The sequence below is a fragment of the Helicoverpa zea genome, chromosome 29, assembly GCF_022581195.2.
Source record: "Helicoverpa zea isolate HzStark_Cry1AcR chromosome 29, ilHelZeax1.1, whole genome shotgun sequence".
NCBI lineage: Eukaryota > Metazoa > Arthropoda > Insecta > Lepidoptera > Noctuidae > Helicoverpa > Helicoverpa zea.
In genome coordinates this window covers 6,279,299-6,299,665 of record NC_061480.1, presented here as the reverse complement: position 1 = coordinate 6,299,665, position 20,367 = coordinate 6,279,299, and the positions used below count along the sequence as shown (strand labels likewise).

At 38.2% G+C, this 20,367-nt stretch overlaps 1 protein-coding gene across 2 annotated transcripts; it reads left to right on the top strand.

The window, feature by feature from the left end:
* Positions 1–299: 299 nt before the first annotated feature.
* Positions 300–18,845, top strand: LOC124644045 (coiled-coil domain-containing protein 186). Of its 2 annotated transcripts, XM_047183230.1 has the most exons (15): positions 300–1,606; positions 3,301–3,513; positions 3,899–4,018; positions 4,555–4,663; positions 5,247–5,401; positions 6,724–6,833; positions 7,945–8,104; positions 8,650–8,787; positions 9,249–9,350; positions 9,754–9,844; positions 10,157–10,245; positions 11,112–11,150; positions 11,854–12,060; positions 13,273–13,419; positions 14,911–18,845. In XM_047183230.1, exons 1-15 carry the CDS (start codon positions 434–436, stop codon positions 14,983–14,985), a joined length of 2,928 nt encoding a protein of 975 aa, XP_047039186.1. In that variant the 5' UTR covers positions 300–433; the 3' UTR covers positions 14,986–18,845. The 2 variants fall into 2 exon arrangements, with proteins under 2 accessions (XP_047039186.1, XP_047039187.1); XM_047183231.1 differs by lacking the exon at positions 11,112–11,150.
* Positions 18,846–20,367: the final 1,522 nt, after the last annotated feature.

The window sequence follows — 20,367 nt, the reverse complement described above, 5'->3', positions numbered from 1 at the left end:
CACTCAGTTTGGCACAAAATTATAACATTCATTGATTATTGATATAATAATGTTGTTTTAATGCTCCTCAATTGTTAAAACGGTAAACAACCAGCAAAAATATTTTTATCGTAACTGCAACGCCATTGCAAAGTTACGTCGTCAGTTCAATCGCGACGTGTCAGGAACGCATTCTCTGAATGGCCGAACTATATTTGAACTTATTTTTATGAAAAAAATAAGTTTAAATGGACTTATTTATACACATGCAACATTTACAGTCACGAAAAAAGAACTGGCCACACACAATTTAACAAGGAACGTCAAAGTCAAACACTGCTGATGTTTATTTTTATTAAAAAAATAACAATAATTTAGTTTCTTCATGGCTTATTTGTTCATTATCAAAAAGTTAAATGAAATAGATGATAAATAACAAGTGTAATTATCAAAAATGTCGACGGAATTGGAAGAAAACGAGGTCCATATTGAGTCTGTTGACGTCAATGAAAAAGTGAAAGAAAATGGATCAATGGGCGAAACTATTTGTGATTCGGGGCTGGACACGTTAGACTCGTGTTCTGCCGCCTTCCCAGCTTCTGATTCCGAGCTATCTCCGATTAAAAATATAATAAACCATGATTTGGGCAATGGAACGTCCACGGACAGCCTATCCAACGAGAGTAGTCTTTCCAGCCCAGGGTCTGAAGACGGCGTTACTAACAATTTAAATTTCGAATTTCCTCAAAAAACCGATGTCGATTTAGCCAAAGAATTAATCATGAATTGTATAGAAAGTATGAATATTGATGAGACAGATGGAAAAATTGATCAAAATGGTGAAATAACTGATTTTAAAGACACAGATTATAATAATGTAAATAGGCCTCTAACTACATCGACTGTAAGTCTCAACGAGCATAAATGTTCTGAAAACAATGTCATGTGTAAATCTCCTTTTAGTAAAAGTGCTGAAAATATCTCAAACATATCATATACAGTACCAATCGAAAATGCAAGCTTAAATTCTAGTGACAAAGAATTGAATGCTGACAAAATACTCTCAGACTTTGCCAGCCAAAAAACTAAAGTTAGCGCTGTTCATAAAATACCTGAAAACCTAGTAAATATAGATCCTAAATACACAAGAATACCAAAAGAGTTATTATCTCAAGATATAGGTAGCATAGTTAAGAACGTACACGGTATATTTTCATCCGTTAGTGGCAGCTTAAAAAGTGCCTACACCCACAGAACAAGCTACAATCAGAAACCAGTAAAAAATACCAAAAACCTGCCAAATGGTAAACTAATGAATGATATATTTGAAGATGAGAATGTAGACACCAAAACTGAAATCCCAGAAAAAGTTGAAACAACTGAGCATCAGGAAATAATTCCAAATTCAAATGTAGAGGTAGTAATACCAAAGACAACTGAAGCAGACACCACAGAGGTCGGTGATGCTAAAAAGGATGTTATGCGGTTACAAATAGAGTCTTTGGAGAGAGTGCTGGCTGAACAGAGAAAGGAGAATGCGTCCTTGAGGGATAGAGTTAAACAGCAATGTGATGAGCTGCAGCAAAAGGATATGACCTTCAAAGAATTGGAGGTCAAGTTGGATATGGTAAGTATTATAATTAATATTTTCTTGCAGTTTAACTCACTCCCAATACAACTACTTATTTATCTGGATAATGGGCCAGATACTAATATTATAAATGCTAAAGTCATCCTGTACCTATCTGGCATGCTTTCATGCCAAAATTGCTATACTAATATAAATGAAATTTTGTAAACATTCAAGAACCTGAGATAAGACAATTGCTATTTTACTCAGGTGTGGAAAGTAGTTTCCTTGGGATTAGGTGAACCCACATAGACCAGCTATAGTTCGGCCATTCAGAGAATGCGTTCCTGACACGTCGCGATTGAACTGACGACGTAACTACATTCATTGATTATTGATATAATAATGTTGTTTTAATGCTCCTCAATTGTTAAAACGGTAAACAACCAGCAAAAATATTTTTATCGTAACTGCAACGCCATTGCAAAGTTACGTCGTCAGTTCAATCGCGACGTGTCAGGAACGCATTCTCTGAATGGCCGAACTATAGTAACTAGTATAATTTATGTATACATCTCAACAATTGGATCAGCTGTTTAACTGAGAACATAACATTCGCCTTTTAGGTTTAGAATTTTAGAATAAAGGTTTAGAATTTTAGATATCATATACAGGAAGCGTTTTATCAATTACCCAAGGTTTTTCATTCCATATATTTGTGGTAGATAAGGAACATTGTTATTTGTAAGGGCACCATTGTTGCAACAAAGATGAGAGTCCACATACACTCGTAACTACATACAGGAAATTGCAATGAGGATACAAAAGAGATACACTTAGGTATATATGTGTCATGAAGGGTTCATGTTTTTCTCTTGTGTGATAACTGGCTGTTACTCCGTGGTTCCACCTGCACACTGAGAGATCTACTTTTTGCACCTGGATAAAAAGTTGTCTATATCTTTTCTCATGTTTCTAGAATCTAGCAAAAAGGATCTATAGTCTGGGTACACACACATAGTCTAGGTTCTAGTAAATTCCAATGAAACTGGTTCAGTAGTTTTTGCCAATAAGCAAGATAGACAGAGTTACTTTCGCATTTAGAATATTATCTCGAAGAAATAAGCTATATTTTATCAAGGTAGAGAAAGTAATTTCCACTGGAAGCAAGTGAAACAGCTAGATAGATACGTACATACTTTTTAGATATACATCAATAAAGTTTGCCTTACACATCCTCATTACCTATTGGCATAAATCTATACTAATATTATAAAGCTGAAGAGTTTGTTTGTTTGTTTGTTTGAACGCGCTAATCTCAGGAACTACTGGTCCGATTTGAAAATTTCTTTCAGTGTTAGATAGCCCATTTATCGAGGAAGGCTATAGGCTACTTTTTATCCCGGTACGGGAAGTAGTTCCCACGGGATGCGGGTGAAACTGCTGGCAGAAGCTAGTTAAATAAATAAATAATGTCGGGACACTTTTCCACACATGGTCGGTTGCTGACACAACTGTCTAGACAGCAAGAGTTTAGACAAAATATGTCGATCTAACCGGAAATCGAACCCGGGACCACAGGTTCGGCAGTCCGGCATGGTGACCATTGCGCCATCGAGGTCGTTAAAATTTTAACTACAAATCTACTAGCAAACTGTGCTACTCTTCAAAACCATCTCATTAACCAATTTTGCGTTCAATAAAAGGGTGTATTTTGCCCTATTTAACAACTTTTTTCACATCATTTATAGATGGGCAAACGCGTAGACCACGCGGAACGCGAAAAAGACGCGGCAGTAATGCGTTACGCGAGCGTAGAATGCGCCGCTATAGAAGCAAAGCGGGCGGCTGAAAATGCTGCTAAAGCTGAGAAGGCGGCCCAGGGGGAGGTGGAACTCCTCAACGGGAAGCTCAGGTCGGCCCATGCTGAGAAACAGAGGATCTGTCAGTTGTATGATGATAAGGTAGGTTTATTGTTATCTGTCTAGCCTTTTCCTTATGTTGTGGTTGGCGTCCAGTCTAAGTGGATATGCAGGCAGCTATGCGGCCCCCTTAACCCAGTAACCTGATACTGATTACCAGTAACGACTGCCAAAAATGTCCAAATGACAGCCAGGATCCACCCATTTAACGTGATTTCCGAAACATGAGGAAACTCGTGACATAATCAGGATGGTCATCCATCCAAGGACCGGCCACGCCTAGGGTTGAGGATAGTCAGATATGCAGTCGCTCCTTATAAAACACTAAGTAATGCTCAGCTGAATCGTGTTAAATTATAAGCCGATCCCAACGTAGTTGAGAAAAGGCTCACGGGCGTTGAATTACTAACATTAATGTTGTCTTCAGTGCCACGAACTAATGAACAGCGAGCGTGAGCTAGCGAAGTTGCGCGAAGACTTGCGCGAGCTGGACGGCAGACTCAAGTGGACGCAGAGCAAGCTGCGGATGGAGATGGACGCTTATAAGGTATGGAGTGTTCTGGAATGTTGTTGCTATATACAGGGGTGAAGGTATACAGTGACATGAACTAAGAAGTTGCGCGAAGACTTGCGCGAGCTGGACGACAGACTCAAGTGGACGCAGAGCAAGCTGCGGATGGAGATGGACGCTTATAAGGTATGGAGTGTTCTGGAAAACTCTAACATTGACGTGGAAATTAAAATAAACATATATGTATTACTACCATGTTAATGTTTTGCGATATTGAGAACTTTGCACCTTCCTTTTACCCCTTAAGGTATGATTAAAAAAATTTGTTCACACATATTCCATGACTTTCAATGAAAAACCTTCTTACTGAATTTCATTTTAATGAGTTCAAAAACTCATACAAACCGTGCACCCTTGTTTTATCTCCTTAAAAGGCAAGTTTTCAATTATCCTCTCTCAGCCCTACTTTTATATATGTTTATAACAAAACACAAACCCCTTTGCTAGATTTCAAGTTTCTAACCCCTATAATTTAAGCCGGCATATGTCAGTCACAGTGTTATTGTCATCAGGAAACATCAGAACGCGCAGAGAAACTTACCCAGCAGGTGACAGAGTTAGAAGCAGCTAAAGAGGCCGCCACTGCCAACGCTACCGACTCCGCTCGCGCCAAGCAACTAGGTACTTGTGTACTTTTGTATTTTTTGTGTTTGGTTGCCCATATCACGGTCTTGTACCAACTATAAAATGTTCTGTATTTTAACCGACTTCCCAAAAAGGTTATCAATACGGATTTTATATTTGTTTGGTCGCCCATGTCTCGATTATTTACCATCCTATTTGAAAAATTCTCTTTACATCTATTTTTTAGTAGCTAATGTGAAACGAATAATCTATTTTTGACTTCCGTGAAAAAAAATCTCGATGTTATATTTGTTTTTTATTTTCAACGGTTCTTTGTCATTCTTTTCCTGTTCTTAACGAAATTTTATGTGGTGTCGACCTTTTCTTTACATTTCACACTTCCTGAAATGAGCGGATGACAACATTTCTGCCCGTTGTCTTGTATTGGTTTTCCGACATTATTTATTTATTTCGTGTACCAACGGCAATACATAACAAAATATATCTATTCAAATATCAATTTTCAGTTATGAATGCCTACTAAAGGCGCACATAGCACTCAATGTACTATTGTTTACTTTGCTAACTAATATTTTGTTTAATAATAATCTAACCTATTTCATCATCTCGGTCCTAACAGAAGCAGAACTCAAAGAAAGCCAAGCCGCGTTAATACTATGTCGTCACGAACGAGACGAGTTAGAACGTCGTCTGACATCCGCCACCCAGCAGTTAGACAGCTGCACGAGACAGCGGGACACCGCTAGCGCCGCCCTCGCTCGCTCCACTGCCGAGGTGAGGAAGATAGGACCATCATCATCCTCCGAGCCTTTTCCAACTATGTTGGGGTCGGTTTCCAGTCTAACCAGACACAGCTGGGTACCAGTGTTTTCACAAGAAGCGACTGCCTATCTGACCTCCTCAACCTAGTTACCCGGGCAACCCAATACCCCTTGGTAAGACTGGTGTCAGACTTACTGGCTTCTGATTACCTGTAACGACTGCCAAGGATGTTCAATGACAGCCGGGACCTACAGTTTAACGTGCCATCCGAAACACAGTCATTGGTGTCTAAGATTTACTTAGAAAGTACATACAAACTTAGAAAAGTTGCATTGGTACTTGCCTGACCTGGAATTGACCTGGAAAAATGACCATGAAGAACAAAATGACTAGGGAAGATGTCATAACGCAAAATAGCTAAGACAGAAGCTTCGCCAAAATGCGGGTGTTCGGGGGACGAGGAAAGTTTTTTTTTCTCTCACAAACAAATAACAACGAAGATAGAACACGATTGAATTTTGTGTCACTTCTATAGTTCGGCCATTCAGAGAATGCGTTCCTGACACGTCGCGATTGAACTGACGACGTAACTTTGCAATGGCGTTGCAGTTACGATAAAAATATTTTTGCTGGTTGTTTACCGTTTTAACAATTGAGGAGCATTAAAACAACATTATTATATCAATAATCAATGAATGTAGTTACGTCGTCAGTTCAATCGCGACGTGTCAGGAACGCATTCTCTGAATGGCCGAACTATAAGTAAAATGTTTACATAGACATGACGTCACGAGCTCTCTCAATCATTGTTGCGTTGTATCTTAGTAAATATTTACCGTCTTACCACAAAAACTTTTAAACGTCAGTTTATGCCTTGTCTAAAAAAATGTCAAATTATGACGTTGACATATGGTTCATTTTGCAGCCAAAATTTTATTAGACAAGTGTAAAACAGGGTTTAAAGTTTTTGTAGTAAGGCCCTTAATGTTTTGTTAAAATAAAAAATACGTATTCAGTATTTTTTGCTAATCTAAAATGCGGACTAATTAGAATTACTATTTTTTTAAGCCCTATCCCTATGTATATGCAGAAATCTTTAAAACTACATAACGGATTTTGATGCGGTTTTTTTAAATAGAATTGGTGATTTAAGAGGAAGGTTTATTTGTAAAATAATATCCATTAAATAGTGGAGAAATGCTGTTATTTTCGAGGTTTCTTGCACCCATGTGAAGCCCATCGGGTCGCTAGTATATTATTTATTTTTATTAATTTATTTCAGTCAGGCATCTATAATTCATATAAATAACTTAAAACATAAATTGATATTACAGGTAGAACAACTAAAAGAGAGTAATCTGCGTTTAGAAGAGGAGGCTGCGGAGTTAGCAGCTTTGAGGGCGAAAGCTGCTTTAGCGGACACTCTTAGTGCGCAGTTGCAGAGGTAAGTTACACATATGTATTAGTCAAAGCAAATCTGCTTTGCTGGCCCGCTTAAATAATATATTCTATCTGCTAACTGCCTTCTCGTAGCCAGATGGTGATTAAAACTATCCTATGTCTTGCTTCCTCCCCTCTAATTTTCAGCATAAAGCTATGTATTCACTGAGAAACAATTGTTTATAAACACTGTTTCAGAAACAAAATCTATATATATAATATATAATTTTGTTCCAACAACAAAACAACAAAATCTATATATATAATATATAATTTTGTTTCTGTAAACACTACGTGTTTATCGAATGTTTCTGTGCTCCCCACCCGTGGCGGGGAGCACAGAAACAAATCAGTTGCGCAACATGGATACAAGTGTGGACGCGTGTTTCATTTGTTTATAAACGCCAAATAAATGTCTTCATAGCAAGTAATTTCTCTTTTCTTCTTCTTTTTACTAGAAATGGACTTATGCAAATAAATGTAGGCAACACTACTTCCTCGGGTGACGTATTGTAAACATCTGACGGTGTGGACGGCAGAGTTTCCGAAACATTGTTGCTGTAAACATCTACGTGATGTTTCAGAAACTGTGTATCTGAAACATTGTTTCCCAGTGAATACATGGCTTATATGGTTAAGCCATTCTTGATATAAGTAGTGCTATTATTTTGTACGACTTTCTTTTATATATAATATAATATAATCGGGACATTTTTTCACACACGGTCGGTTAGCCCCATGGTAAGTTATTAATTAACTTGTGTTATGGGTGCTAACACAACTGATAAACTACATATATACATATTGTAACACCCAGACCACGCCCAACAAGCATGCTCATCACACACAAATGTCGACCGAACCGGGAATCGAACCCGGGACCTCAGGTTTGACATTCCGGCACGGTGACCATTGTGCCATCGAGGTCGTCCATACTGGGAGTTGTTTTTTCATATTTGTCCGGATAACTGGGTTGAGGAGGTCAGATAGGCAGTCGCTCCTTGTAAAGCGCTGGTACTCAGCTGAATCCGGTTTAACTGGAAGCCGACCCCAACATAGTTGGGAAAAAGGCTCGGAAGATGATGATGAGTTTTTTTTTCATATTCTCTTCTCAGAGAAACAGAGCGAGCAACGCAAGCGGAAGAAGCATTGAGCGTAGAACGAGCAGTCGCCGAGACCTGCGGCCGCAGAGAGGCCGCCGCCTTAGAGCATGCCGCCAAGCTGACTGCCAACCACGTGGCTGTTAGCGCCGCTGCCAGTCGACATGAGGCTGAGGTATGTCATCATCGGCCTAGCCATTTCCTTACTAAGAGAAACAGCCGGGCTTAAGCCGGGTCAAAGACGGAGCAGAAACGTTCTGAACGGGCACGGACAAAACGTATGCTCGCGTTCATAATGGCGGCTATTCTCATATAAGGAGATCAGCCAGCTGCGCAGGACATATTATAGTGCACGCACATTTGCTTGGACACAGGTGCACTCACTATTCCTTCACTCTCATAGCGCGATGGGACGGCAATCGCAACCACGATTTTTGCCGTCACAAAAAAAAGGTTGAAACCTTCGGCCGCAGAGCATTTATGTACCCTCTTAGGTTCTACGCTCATGTATTACTCCTTCGATTTCTGCTTGATCTCAGTCAAACTTATAGCGAGGTCTTGATTTTCCATAAACGTTTGCAGGATGACATAGTTTTGGGGTGTCCTTTGACATAAACCACTCGGTATTAATAAGAAAAATCACTTTCTAGGCTCAAATACTTCGCAACAGATCTTGCCTATATACACCTGGTGTTTATTCTATGTATATTTTTCTTACAGGCCCGAGCTTTAGGCGTAGACAATGCATCTCTTCGGGAACGTCTGGTGACGCTAGAGGGAGAGTGTACGCGACTGCACGCGGCTCTAGCCGAGGAGACCGATAGGCGGAACAAGGAGAACAGAGTGCTGGCTAGGAAGGTAGGCACACTATATACTGACAGTACATACAATATATGTACACAATATAATAAAAATAAATATATCATTTAGAACAAAATAACTTTCAGCGATGTGTAACCTAATATCTCCTAAGAAACTAGCGTCGTCGAAATGCGAGTGTTCGGGGGACGAGGAACGTTACTGTCTTCGCCCTCATACGTTTTTAAGAACCCACCTTTTTTTTAATACTCAAAAAGTCGGCGACATGTATCACGAAACCTGAACGTCTGGTTTCTACGCTCGTAACGCAGTGTTCTCGTCTCGCTCAACTTAGAAGAAGGCGCCTGACCTACCTGCCTTATGGTATCTCTGCTAATCTTTCCTTCCTTCGTACAATATATTGACAGTACACTTATGGTCTCCTGGGAAAGCCTACTTACTGACTTCAAACTGACACTGCGCTAATGACAGCATAATATTTTGTAATTTACTTGTGTCAGGTGGCAGAGCTGACAGAAGAGTTGTCAGAAGCGAACAAGAAGTTGGAGTGGGAGAAGGGGGAGAATGGAGTTCTCAAGAAGAAACATACCAGTGCCATAAAGGTAAGTTCTTTACCTGACAACGCGCAAAAATATTTAAAAGAAGTGTAAATTTGCCCAAAAACATCACAACAATGCGCTAAACTACGCAAACAACTTACAATGATGCGCTAACTTGCGTAAAAAAAAGTCATAACCATGTGCTAATTTGCGCAAAGAAAATCACGCATGAAAGAATGAAATATTTTTGTATTTAAATGTTCTTATTTTTTTTTTGTTAAAAGAAACAAATTAAAAAAATAACCGCGATTTCACTCACGTGCCGTGAGAAGCACTGTTCACAACCATCTAAAAGGAAGCCATGTCTTTCATCAAAATCGGTAATGTGGCGACTGACATACAGATAGAGCTCACTTCCATATTTATAACATTAGGAAGTTCGAAGTGTAATATTAAATTATCATAGGAATTGAATCGCGAGCTACAACGCGCTGTGAAGCGCTGCGAGCAGCTGGAAGCTAAACTGCCGCAACAGCTAGCGCCCTCTACGAGAACAGGTCAGTATTTGCACATAAACACATGTCAAATATTCGTTAATGCAAGTGTCATATACAACTTACTATAAAACTGTGTCCAATCGCTTTGTAAAATAGTTATTTTGTTTTAGTCTAGCTGTTTCCCAAGACAGTCATTGGGGTCCAAATGCTTAACTATAGCTATTGTCTTAGTCCGAAGTCTGTCAAAATAGAATAAAAATCGGGAATTTGACTCTCATTCCTTCTCTGTACGAGAAACGTGGCCTCCCCTGTTCCCTACAACGGGGCAATAAAAAGGCTAATGATGATGATAAGTACATATTATTATTTCAGGGTCGGTATCATCACTCAGCAGCGGCGAGAGCGCTCCTCATGAGGACAGGCTGCACAACGGACACAGCGACGCCTTACCCGATATACAGGTTAGTAATACATGATATAAAGTCATCATCATCACCTGCCTAGCCTTTTCCCAACTAATTGTGTACCAGTGTTTTACAAGAAGCGACTGCCTATCTGACCTCCTCAACCCAGTTACACGGATAACAAAAATCCATACGTGCAGACATAAAACTGTCGCGTAAATAATAATTGGTAGCATTTATAGCAAATGCTTGCATTGTTAACTGAAATAGAATAAGAAGAAATTATTATCAGCTTAGTGCCATGTTCTTCCCGGGTGTACTATGCCAAATCGAATGACAAATAATCGAATATCAATTGATCGACCACTATAAATCGAAATTCTAAATACTCGAACATTCATAATATCCAATGGTTATTAAATCGAACATTCAATACATCGCGCAGTCAATACATCGAGTGATCAAAATATCGAATGTTCGTTTGATCGAGTGTTAAATGCATCGTATATTCGTCCTATCGAAAAATCCATATTTTTTATGAATACAAGAAAAACAACATTTACTAATAAATCACATTTAACGCTCGATCAAACGAACATTCGATATTTTGAACACTCGATGTATTGACTGCGCGATGTATTGAATGTTCGATTTAATAACCATTCGATATTATGAATGTTCGAGTATTTAGAATTTCGATTTATAGTGGTCGATCAATTGATATTCGATTATTTGTCATTCGATTTGGCATAGTACACCCGTTCTTCCCCATATAAGATCTTCTGTCATTAAGACGAACTGTTCACTGCTGTTTCTGATATACATTTATATTGTTACATTTTCATGCATATCTCAGGAACAAACTACTGCGGTGAGAATTTATTTAATTCATTAAATAACTTACAATTTAATTGATTTTCCAGATTAAATATCCAACTCTATTCGGTAAAATATTCCCTAAGGTTAGATAAAAATTATTTTAATTTTGTAGATCTGTATTATCTTTCATTCATTTACAATTCTTACCAATTAACTTTGCTCTTCTGAAGTTAGATTTGACTATTTGCGCATTAGTTGCAAGAAACTTTGCTTGTCCGAAGTTAGCTACTATTGACATCAAAATATGAAAAAAAAGACGAAAAAGGACTGGAGGTGTCAAATGGCTAACTTCATGTATGCAAAATTAAGTGGCGCGAAATGTACACATTTTTTTAGTCGATTTTTGGTACCTACATTGAAAATTAAGGTAGCATAGTGGGATAGTTTATATACCTAGGTATTTAGTTTACTGTCTATTATGTATCTTTTAGTCTTTCTTCTACATATTATTCTTTATTATACAGTTGTAACTATTTTCTACCATGAACACCATTCTTTTAGTTTGTATGACGTCACTTTTTATTTAAACAATAAATAAAATCAATTATAAACATCTGCGTCTGATCTCTCTCCGGTGGTATCGGATTACCGTCCCATCGGGCTATGAGAGTGAAGGAATAGTGAGTGCACCTGTGCAATGAATAAATATAATATGTCCTGCGCAGTTGGCTGATCTTGCATGAGAACAGCCGATAATCGGCTAGGAGGACATCATCATGTGCCACTTTTTATTTAATTTAAACAATAAATAAAATTAAATATAAAACATATATTTTTTCAAACTAGGTCCGTGAACCAGACCGTCAAACTCTCATAGAGCGAATAGTCTCCTTACAACGAGCAGCCGCCCGAAGGTCTGAGCGCTGCGAGTTCCTAGAGGAGCACTCGCGACAGCTCACCTCGGAGCTGAGGGCGAAGTCCCGGCTGCTGCGCCATCTGCTGTGCACCCTGCCTGCTGGTGCCGTCGCCTCTAGTACCAGGGATGAGAATAAGGTATTTGATTATTTGTCTAGCCGTTTCCTTTGTTCAGGTCACCTGTTTATATGGATGCCAGCTGAGCACTAGTGTGCCACATGGAACGCTTACCTATTGGACCTCCTCAACCATCCTTAACACAGTTACAGTTATTTTCCAGTAGCTTTGCTTGTAAAAAATACATGAATGAAAACCAAAAAAAAAACGCATTACAATCGGATCATCCGTTTGGAACTACGATGCCACACACACACACACAGACACGTCAGATTTATAACACCCCGTCGTTTTTGCGTCGGGGGTTAAATCTATACTAATATTATAAAGCTGAAGAGTTTGTTTGTTTGTTTGTTTGAACGCGCTAATCTCAGGAACTACTGGTCCGATTTGAAAATTTCTTTCAGTGTTAGATAGCCCATTTATCGAGGAAGGCTATAGGCTATAGGCTTTTTATCCCGGTACGGGAAGTAGTTCCCACGGGATGCGGGTGAAACCGCTGGCAGAAGCTAGTACCTCATATGGATAAATGGCCAACGAATTTTTCAAGCTATATTAAGCTTCAAGTATACTATTACCGTCAATTTATTTTATCGCTAGCAGATATTTGGATTGTGATGCTTCATTTATTTTCTGAGAAAGCCTTGAATTATGTACTTAAAAAAAAACGTGTCATATCATAATAAAAGTATGTTTGCTTGTTCATGCCGCTATGTAGCCTAAACGGAAGCTAACCAAGGTAAATGTCCTAGATTTTATCATGCATTAGTTTGAGCTATTATGTACAGTCTATTGTAAATGTATTCGTTAATGTGTTCGTTATACACTTGTTAAAACTGTCCACAAAATTTTGTATATAAGTATTTCTTGCATTTGTGAAATGACGCAGCCGTGTACAGGTAACCGAATTACATAAAAAATATGCTTCTTAAAGCCTTCGTCCTTGTTTAAGACTGCTGAATTTACAATAAATCTCATAAAGAAACTCGAATTTAAATTAAATTTCTGACCGAAACTGAAAAGGGCGAACGAAATTATTAGTTTTTTTTTTTTTTGTATATATAATAGAATATATTTGTTTGAAATATGGTTACAATTATGGTACTTCATATCACGCCTCATATTCAGCATGCAAATTTAATATGAAAAGGCATCATTCTCAATTATTTATACCAAACGAAAATGGTAACAAATGAAGTTTTCAAAACTACATGACCCATATTATAATTGCAGAAAGAGATAGCCCGTCTAGGCGGCGGCGCTATGGCGGCGGTGTGGGGCGGCGACCCGACGGGGCTGCCCGCCGAGCTGTCGCTGGAGATGACGCGGCGTCTGCAGGCCGTGCTCGAGGACACGCTGCTCAAGAACATCACGCTCAAGGTGCTGCACCTTACCTATATAATATATTTGTCGGAGGCGAACATCAGGATGGCACTATCGTCCGACATCAGTTAGGGTAATCAAGCAAAGAGATAATTCAAAGAAACTCAAAACTCAAACAAACTCAAAACTCAAACGTTTATTCAAATTAGTCAGAACAAAAGACAGCCCCCAAAACGCCCGCCCTTCGCCACTTCCTATGTGTTTTGGCTGGGGAGAAGAAGTGGCGGAACAAACTCCCCAGCAACACATGTCTGTCTGTTAGGTTAGAAGAACCATTACAAAACAAAAATCAAAAGACTTTACAATAAGTTTAGGTACTACAACGCTAGGCAATAACACTAGGTACACTACACGTAACGAACGGCAGTAACGCAACGACTCCACGAAGACTCGACGAAGCCTCGACCAAGACTCGACCAAGACTGAGCTCCGCGGACGCCACGCTGACCGCCACGACTCTGCCAAGCGCGCCAAAATGTTGTTTCACCGGAAACGCCACCAGAGGGCGCGCTTGCGTGACGTTTAGTGTCCGTACTAATGACAGTCTCCGACATATTCAATATTTCATTGCACTCCATAAGCTTCATGAAAGAAAGAAAAAAACATTTATTTACACAAAAGAGCAACAAAACAAATAAAACTAATAACGAAACAAACATAATATTATACACAGAAAAACGCTGCGATTGCGTCACCTTGCGACATACCTTACTACGACATGGTGTAACATAATGGACCCCGTAGGGCACGACAACGTAGAAGAGGGGTGGAAGCTCGTTTTATAACAATATAGTAGCACAGTTAACACACAGCTCATCACAGAAATATTGAATGTACCGGCAATCGAACCCGGAAGTTCGGCAGTACGGCATGCTTACCATTGTGGCAACGACATACATTTTTGCCAAATAAAAACTTTATAACGTATCATATCGGGTGTGTCCTACCTAATCCCATTAAATCCTATCATATGTATATACTTTATGATATTCTATGGCGAATTTAAAAAAAAAACCTAATGCCATAATGGTTTAGCTACAGGAGTCATTTTTAGTTTTCATAATTTACAACATCATGTGTTAAGCAGAGATAAAGTTAGGAGTGATGATGATGTCCTCCTAGCCGATTATCGGTTACGGCGGCTGTTCTCATATAAGGAAATCAGCCAACTGCGCACTACATGTTATAGTGCACAAGCATTTGCTTGGATACAGGTGCAATCACTATTCCTTCACTCTCTGCGCCCGATGGGACGGCAATCCGACACGACTGGAAAGAGATCAGGCGCATAGCAGCAAGTTCCAGGCTCCGGGCTGCTTTGTGAAAGTAGTCTAAAACCCACAAAGCGATTTCGGCCCGACTCGGGAATCAAACCTGAGTCCTCTTGCTCAGCAGCCGGGCCTGCGACAACTAATGCAGATAATGTGACAGTGTAATTTTAGAAATTTAGAAAAAATAACGAGGTTTTTTTAAAAATCTATTTTGCAGGAAAACATGGACACATTGGGCGCAGAAATATCTCGACTAAAAGAACAATTAAAGTCAGCCAGCGAGTCTAAATGAACGAAAACTATTATAAATACTAAAATTTAAGTGAAATCACATTAATTCCATTGTTATATTATTATATGGATGACATTCCAAAACATGCCAATGATAAACATAAGGCTTTTATGACAAACTTTTTGGTCGCCATTTTAGAAAAAAAATACGCATTTTTCAAAACTTTGACATTCCTTCAAGTATTTATTTTAATATTGGTAAATTATTGCTTTAATAAATCTGTATTTCATTTGATGTAAGTGTTTGCGCAAAATTACATGTTGCGCAAATTATGTGCAAAGAATTTTACTTGCGCAAACTTTGCGCCATAGCTCGTTATACGTATTGAAACCTTATGGGAAATTAGAAAAGAACAAATTAAAAAAAATAGTTTACATGAGTATTTTAGTTAGAAATGGCGATCTTTAAGTTATTACGAAGCTTATAAATTCTTATTAAAAATTACTATTAAAATCAATTATAAATGTTATCCTACTCTTAATGTATGATAATAAATTTTGTTGAAATTATTTATTAACGGTTGTTCCCAATATTGTATAGACCTTACTAGAAACAGAATTCTGACATAAGCCCCATACAAGTAACGTCAAACTCCGATCTCTAGTAAGCGAAACAGATAGTATATTGGGACCGGCCGTAAAAGTACTGTAAAAATTACGGACACGTTTATGTAAATGCAATTTTAAAATGATTAAATCAAAATTGATTATTGCACTCAGCAGTGTATTATAAACTGATCACAAAAAATCTTCCTATGATATAAAACTATAGTTTAACTTTAATTCCTATGGACTTCGGTGAGTTGCACCATTAAACTATAGCTATAACCGAACCATTTTCTGTGTTTCGGATGGCACGTTAAACTGTAGGTCTCGGCTGTCATCGAACATCCTTGGCAGTCGTTACGGGTAGTCAGATGCCAGTAAGTCTGACACCAGTCTAACCAAGGGGTATTCGGTTGCCCGGGTAACTGGATTGAGGAGGTCAGATAGGCTACATCAGCTACATCTGGTTAGACTGAAAGCCGACCTCAAAATGGTTGGGAATAGGCACGGAGGATGAACCGAATCATTTTCAGTTGTCAAATCGCTGATTTGGCCAATGCGCGGCAAGTATACGGCTGGTTATGGTTTGATTATCATTATAGTTAAATGGTGCAACTGGGTCTTAGATATTTTACGAAATGATTTAAATTATAAACTTTCCATTCTGTAAATACATATACCTACTATGTATGATTCTATAAAATACTGTATGTTGGATTTCGTGCGAAACTTTAAAAAATATAGTAAGTACTAAAATAAAATGCAATATGAATATCAGTCATCTTACGTCCAGGACGTTCAAAGCGGGAAGTTTTGAAACAACCGATAAATTTTCTCCGCTTTGGTCGAACCTGGGCATAATTTCTGGGCCACAAATTTAATGTCACAATGTTTTTATGAAGTATCAAATATCTTGGTCCAATAGTAGATCATCATCATCATCATCTCAGCCATAGGACGTCCACTGCTGAACATAGGCCTCCCCCTTAGATCTCCACAGGTACCTGTTGGAAGCGACCTACTAATTGTAGATGAGTTCGTCAAATGTATTGGAAACCCTGAGATTTCTTTAAATAATAAACAAAATACCTTTATTTTCAAAAAAATATAAAAATCTACTTTTGAACCAAGATATATTATTTGTTAAGAATTTAACTCAAAACTTTTGGTATATGGGCCATATCCAAGTGACTTCATTAATTGCTTTACATTATTTATTCTCAATTCATTTCCCATTTTGTCCAGTCTTTATTTATTTATGACTGTTATAAGTCAATCATATCTTAATGAGTGAAACATTTAAGCCTAATTAGCCAGTCATCGCGTCCCAAAAAAAAAAAACTATGACTTAAAGAAAAAAAAATTATCACCAAAATTAATTATATTTCAATAATTTAAAAAACCTGTATCATCATTGTAAATAGAATTAAAATTTGTTTTATGAACTATATTTTAATTTAAAAATATACCATGTATTATAAATCGTTTAGTTTTAAAATTATTGCAATGTATGTACCTAGTTTTTTTTCTATTTATTTTAGTTTTTCGATCGACCAAAATTGTATTGTATGAGACCATGACTTGTGTGTTTGTCTGTCTGTCACCCTTCCATGAAGATAAAGAAGATATTGTAATCTAGATATATATGTTAGATTTTTATGGAACAAAATTCACAGGGGGTCAAACGGGGTCATGATAAAGTATTTAAATGGGTTGATGATCAGGGGATCAAATGGGGGTCATGTTTAGGAGGTCAATTGGGGTTAACCCTAAGAACTCAAGTGAACCTTGGGAAACAGTTTTTAAATAAACTACATTTTGGTCGATATCTTATTTTCTGTTACCGCCTATTTTACTGGTCTATTCCGTTAACTTTAATTCCTTGTGTGCGTTTAAAGTTCAAATGTCGTGTCATACTGTATATTATACGTATTTTGGATTTGTGATGGTCGAAGCAGCTTTGTCAAAAGATTTTTAAAAGTTTTAAAATTAGTAAAAATCCTTAGCAAAATTTTCGGAAAGTACGTTTAACTGGTGGGTCCCGGTTGCCATTTGAACATCTTTGGCAGTCGTTACGGGTAGTCAGAAGCAAGAAAATTAATCTTTTTAAAGCTGCCTCGATCTTGAAATGTTGGCAAATGTATATCAATGTATATTCTACATTATTATGAAATGTAATTATGATTTTTTAAGTACTTTTGTGCTATGTTATGATAGTTTAATATACGGTTTCCTATACTTTACACTGTAGTTTAGAAAATTCTTACTAGTATTATAAATGCGAAAGTAAACATATTTGTTTGTCGGGCTTTCACGCCAAAACTGACACAGACAATCTAAAGCCTGAGGCCTGCCCACATCCGATAATCGATGACCGATGTTTTGTACGGGAAAAAAGACCACACTGATAGCAATAATGCAACGCACATGACCAACAAAAAGTCAGCCAGAAAATCCTAGTCAGATAGTCCTACAAAAAATCAGACCGATTATCTGTCTTACAAAATGTCTGACGTGGGTGGGAAATCTAAAGCTACTTTATATCCAGGTGAGGGAACACAGTGTAATGTATTGGAAATTTGTATTTGTGTGTTTACACGAGACCTCATGTCGGTGTCTATAGTAATGTTATATTATTCTCGATCAAACATGTATTAATATTGTATAGTATTATATTATTATCGCGCTGTGTACGTATCGACTTTATTTAGAAATATTTTTCTCCAATTATTTGGAAGTTAATTCCATCATCATCAGTATTTTTTATCGTCCCACTGCTGGGCTGCGGCCTCCTCTCACACGGAGGATTGAGCGTTAATCACCACGCTTGCTCAATGCAGGTTGCTGATTTCAGACTTTATAGTCCAAGTTTCCTCGAGATGTTTTCTTTCATCTTTTACTCAGTCATTTATGTCCTAGATACTCGCCGATAACATAAACGTCAGTTTTCTTAAAACAAGTGTTTACTATAAATTTTCATATGTGCAATAAAGAGAAAACATTTTTTGTTTGGAAACAAACCCTAAAGGCTCCAAACTAATGGACAGATTTGAAAAATTCTTTCACTGTTGGGGCGCTACACTCTTCCCGAGTAACATAGGCTATATTTTATCCCGGTACGGGCTTAGTTCCTTCGAGACGCGGGTGAAACCGCGGGAAATCGTCTAGTTTTAAATATAGTATGAAGTCGGTACGTATATAGCGCTTATCATTGTATTGTATAATAAGAGATTATCTTAACAATTGTTGTGAAGTGGGAATTCTACGCGACTCGCGACCGTTATGGTGTACGAAATATAATTATTTTCAGCATTCGTTACCTGTTTTATTTATATTACTAACCCTTATTTGAGTCTTGCCTGACCTGGAATCGAACTCGAAATCATATCTGAAAAACAAGCTTCTAAACCACCAGACTAGGATTTTAAAATAAAACAAAATAACTACAAATATAAAATCTTATACAGTCGACTCTCGTTAATTCGAAACTCGAGGGACTCTTAAAATATTACGAATTATCGAGTTTTTGAAATATTAAATGGTTCGAAATTTGTGAAAGAAAATAAATAAAACTTCGAATTATTAAGTATTGATCAATTATTATTTGTTAACTGCTATTTTATAACAATGTCAAAAGTTTAAAGACACATTTGTGTGCATACATGTATTCATTATGTAATTAATCTTTCGAAACAGCTCCGTCATACTGCTTCAAGAAAAGGTTGCTGCTACTCAGACTGCTCTCTGACTCCTGACTTAGAATCTCTCCGCCTCATTCTCTCTGCAACTTTGAATTCTCGAGTGTTGGACGACTAAGTGTGGGTCCACACTGCGAGCCTAGCGCGGTTGCGACGGCGGCGCGAAATATCAAACATATGAAACGCGCCTTTGCGTCCATATTGAAGTGACTAAGGCGGAAGCCTAGTGCGATGGGACTGAGCGACACAGCGAGCGTAAGTTTCAAACGCTTCTATCTTCGCGTTCTGGCCACACTACGGGCCTAGTCATCGAGCGACCATTGGGTCGCTCGATGACGCGCTCGATGTGCGCGGACGGCGGGGGTAACAAACCAGGGGCCCGATTCTCCTAATTTTACTTAAGCAACGTACGATTCACGTTCGACTGCGATCCAATCCCGACTCGATTACGATTGAAACGTATGTGGCATTCCGCTATTTTTTCTTTGAAATAAACGTTTTTATCCTTTTCTGTCATTTATTTATTTAAGTAGTATGGAGGACTAACAGCTAAAAAACACAGACAAGGAACTGTAAGTTAACCTGAGAGCCAATAACAAATAATAATGAATCATTTTGTCTGCAAATTATTTACGATTGCAAAATGATTGTACAGCAAACTACCGTATCCGTACCGTACCAAAATCACCAAAATAGCAGACCAATCGCACACCAATCAAATGTCAATCGAATACGATTGGTCTTTTATCAGTAGCAGAATGCCCGATATGGTTAAAACTGCTATTGCGATCATATTGCGATTCGATTTCTATTAGATTTTGACATTATTAACTTAGGAAATCGGGCCCCTGTTCGATCTTGTCGTTCGGCGTATGTGCATTTATATTCGTTTGTCTAAAAAATGGCGGTGGATACTGAATCGTTCATAAGTGCAATTCAATTTAACCACCGATCTGGCAAAGCAAACACACCACAATAATCGCACAATAACAAGAAAGTTATTGAGTGAAATAAAAGAACAATTTCCTATAAGTTAAGGTGTTGCACTCCTGATGTACGTCATACCGCTACAAGAGCTCGCGCCTTCACTGTGGCCACCCCACGCCACCGCTCGCCGCGCCCGCCCAGGCTCCAGTCAC

What these genes read in the sequence shown, in the direction of transcription:
- LOC124644045 (XM_047183230.1), top strand. Translation starts at nt 434, where the DNA reads ATGTCGACGGAATTGGAAGAAAACGAGGTCCATATTGAGTCTGTTGAC. An exon ending in GTCAGTTGTATGATGATAAG is followed by an intron (nt 3,514 to 3,898) that starts GTAGGTTTATTG and finishes TGTTGTCTTCAG; the next exon opens with TGCCACGAACTAATGAACAG. An exon ending in CTTAGTGCGCAGTTGCAGAG is followed by an intron (nt 6,834 to 7,944) that starts GTAAGTTACACA and finishes TTCTCTTCTCAG; the next exon opens with AGAAACAGAGCGAGCAACGC.